At 63.8% G+C, this 2,992-nt stretch overlaps 1 protein-coding gene and 1 long non-coding RNA gene across 4 annotated transcripts in view; both read left to right on the plus strand.

The window, feature by feature from the left end:
- Positions 1-472: 472 nt before the first annotated feature.
- On the plus strand, positions 473-2,499 carry LOC121016963 (uncharacterized). Of its 3 annotated transcripts, XR_005784555.1 has the most exons (4): positions 473-643; positions 906-1,008; positions 1,091-1,617; positions 1,765-2,499. It is a non-coding gene; the product is annotated as an uncharacterized LOC121016963 (long non-coding RNA). The 3 variants fall into 3 exon arrangements; XR_005784553.1 differs by having other exon boundaries at positions 473-1,008; XR_005784554.1 differs by having other exon boundaries at positions 473-1,008; positions 1,786-2,499.
- Positions 2,500-2,693: 194 nt separating this feature from the next.
- The window catches only part of PPIA (peptidylprolyl isomerase A), a 2,291-nt gene continuing 1,992 nt past the window's right edge, over positions 2,694-2,992 (plus strand). Inside the window, exon 1 of the mRNA XM_040454983.1 lies at positions 2,694-2,832. Coding sequence (XP_040310917.1) covers positions 2,764-2,832 — 69 coding nt within the window. The 5' untranslated portion in view covers positions 2,694-2,763. The remainder of the gene's footprint in view (positions 2,833-2,992) is intronic.

The raw sequence follows: 2,992 nt of genomic DNA on the forward strand, positions 1-2,992 counted from the left end.
TTTGATTCTGCACGGTGTTCTCAAGCAACCAGTTCTGGGAGAGCTCAGGAAAGCTTCCCAGAAAGGACCAAGCACAGTGGGGAGCTTTGCTGACGGGGAGCAGGGAGGCCCTGCACAGCCCAGGGATGAGCCTTGCACACACAGGGAGCAGTGTGGGGAAATTCAGCGTGGCCGGAGAAGAGTGGAAGGCGAGCCAGCTGAGACAGGGCTGCTGTGGACCACGCTCTGTAGTGTAGGCAACCAGGAACCCGGGAGAGGCCGTCCAGCACAGGAGTTACAATTGCAGAGGGTTTTGAGAATAAGCATCCTGGAAGTCCCTGGAAAAACTGGGGCCCAGTAATCAGTCAGGAGGCTGCTGCAAACAAGGCCAAGCAGGAGCTGTAGCTGTGGGCACAGAGACCAAGCCTGTGGAGGAGGAAGAGGAGGGGGAGGAGGAGGGGAAGGTGGAAGGAGAGGAGGGGGGATGGGGAGGAGCAGGAGGTGCAAGAGGGGAAGGAGGAGGGAGGGGGAGGAGGAGGGAGAGGAGGGAAAGGAGGAGGGAGGAGGAGGGAGAGGAGGAGGAGGGTAGCATAGCGGCCTAGGCTGTGGCCTGGAGAGGGAACTGGAAGAGCTCTGTGAGGGACTCATCCATGGGGAGGACCCGGTGAGCAGGGAGGATCCATAGGAACTGTGGAGTGAGCTGTGGGTCTGGGGGCAGGTTTAGAAGCCTCCTGATGATCTGAGCCTTGGGAACGGAGGAGGTTGGTCATGGCGCGTGTGCAAGGAACCCCACAGGATCAAACACGGAACTTTGACATGGGAGTAATCTGTGGAGGAGTTCACAGGGAAAGGCAGGGCTGGAGAATGCCTTGGGGGAGCAGTAGGGGGGCGGACACCTGCCTGATGGAGGGTGTCCTCACGGAAAGTTCACCCTGGATGAAGCCCTGAGACGGCGGGCTGTGAAGTCACCAGTGGTCCCAGAAGATGCAAGGTGATCACGCCCGCCCCTGGGCAAGAGGCACAAGGGAAGTGAGTCACCCTCTTCCAAAGCTGTCTGTTTTCTGGATGTTTCAATGCCCTGACTTCCCCCCTATTACCTTCTCTTGCTCAGAGACGCTCTGGACAGAAGTTTTGTTTACAACCCGCTGTAGGAGTGAAGCCACAGCACTGCGCTTGTGGGTACAGAACCCAGGCTGCCCGTCCCTTTGGGCCCTGCTGAGTTCAGTCTGGTTCATCCCAGCACTGTAGGGACAGCCCTACATTCCTGAGGTTCTGGGCCTGCCCCTCCTTTGCTGGTTAGAAAGTCCAGTTCAACAGGTAAGGGTAATAATGAAGGATTCCCTACAACACCGGCTCCCCCAGAAACAAATCACCAGCGGTTAGATTTCTTGAATTAGGCAGTGGCCTTGCTGATGCTGCCGGTTACAAGAGGACAGGACTCTCAATGGCGCCAGGTAAGTCACACGGGCTGATTTCTTTTCTCATCCACACACTCGTTCCTTTCTTAAGAGGGGTCCCTAGCTGCTGCAAGGGTCAGCGTGGAGGAAGGACCGGAGTGCAGGGCGCTTGTATCTCAGGGCCTTGGGCGTTTCGTTTTGTCACAGGGGAACGAGCAGCTTCAAGGTCACAAAGTACCAGGTGAGAAGGGCGCGGGGGGTGGGGGACGGGGGGAGCAGTTTCTGGCTTTGGGGACACCCGGGGCGGGCTCCTCCCACGGCGGAGCCTCCTCAGGCACGTGCGTCAGTGGGGGCACGAAGTCCCAGCCCAGGTGCGCTCTGGTGGCAGCTAGCGACCCCTGGGATGCAGGACGCCCGACACCCGGCGCATCCCAAGGCTTCCCCGGTAGTGCGGAGAAGAAAGCGAGTTGGAAACCAGATGATGCTCTGGATACTGCAACTCAGGGGCGGACCAGAACCTGTCAAGTCCCTCCTCCGGGCTCCGCACGCACAGAGAACCGGGTCACCGCTGGCGTGCGAGCCTGGGGGCTGACCAGGGCGCGCTCCCGGGCGCCCGGGGTCGCGGCCCAGTCCTGCCCCCACGTGCGGGAGCGCAGAGGCGCAGAAGGACGGAGAAGGAGGGCGGAAGAGCACACAGCGCCTTTGCAGGTACGAGTCTGCCAGGCTCTCGAGTCAACGTCTTCCTGCTGGAGAAAATTCAGACGGACTGAGCAAGATATTTATGGAAAGTAGGGCATTTTGGAAGCATTTCGTAACTTCTCAGACGGGGACGACGGCACCTCCCGTGCGCGGAAGAGGCGATGTCCCAGCCCCCCCCCCCCCCCCGAGCCCCCAGACATATGCAGGGTAGCGGGGTTACCCGGGACCGGGCGACCTTGGCGGGGCGGCGCGACCTTGAGGCCTGCGTTCGCCTCAGTTGTCCCTTCTGCTCAGTGGGGACACGCCCTGATCGCCGGGTTGCGTGGGTCCGCCCGCGCCGCAGACCCCTCTCCCTGCGCGCCCTCGGGCTCCGCCGGTCCCCCGGGCCTCCGTCCCCGCGCCCGGCCCCCGTCCCAGTCCCCACGCCGCAGTACCGCGACGGAGCCCGCGGGCGGGAACCTGCCTGCGCCGCCAACGCGCACGCGCGCCGGCGGCCCGCCCCGCCGGCGCCGTCTCAGCTCATAGGCTAGCCACACCATCACTCCGACCGGCCAGCGGTAGCGATTGGCCAGGGTCCGGGCGCGCGACCGGCCGTGGGCGGGGCCCGGGCGGCTATAAAAGAGGCCGCGGCGGAGCTCGTGCCGTCTTGCAGACACCGCCGCCCCGGAGTTTCCCGCGTCCATTAGCCATGGTCAACCCCACCGTGTTCTTTGACATCGCCGTGGACGGCGAGCCCTTGGGCCGCGTCTCCTTCGAGGTCGGCGGGCAGGCGGGGTGTGCCGGGCGGGCGGCTCCAGGGCGGCGGGGGGCGCGGGCGGGCGGGTGGCGCCATTTCCTGATGAGGGGCCATTTTGGGAGGCCGGGGGCGGCGGGGGAGGGGCGGCGGCGGACAAAGGCGGGGCGGCGCGCACGTGTTT

The sequence above is a fragment of the Herpailurus yagouaroundi genome, unplaced genomic scaffold, assembly GCF_014898765.1.
Source record: "Herpailurus yagouaroundi ecotype Mexico unplaced genomic scaffold, PumYag 214, whole genome shotgun sequence".
NCBI lineage: Eukaryota > Metazoa > Chordata > Mammalia > Carnivora > Felidae > Herpailurus > Herpailurus yagouaroundi.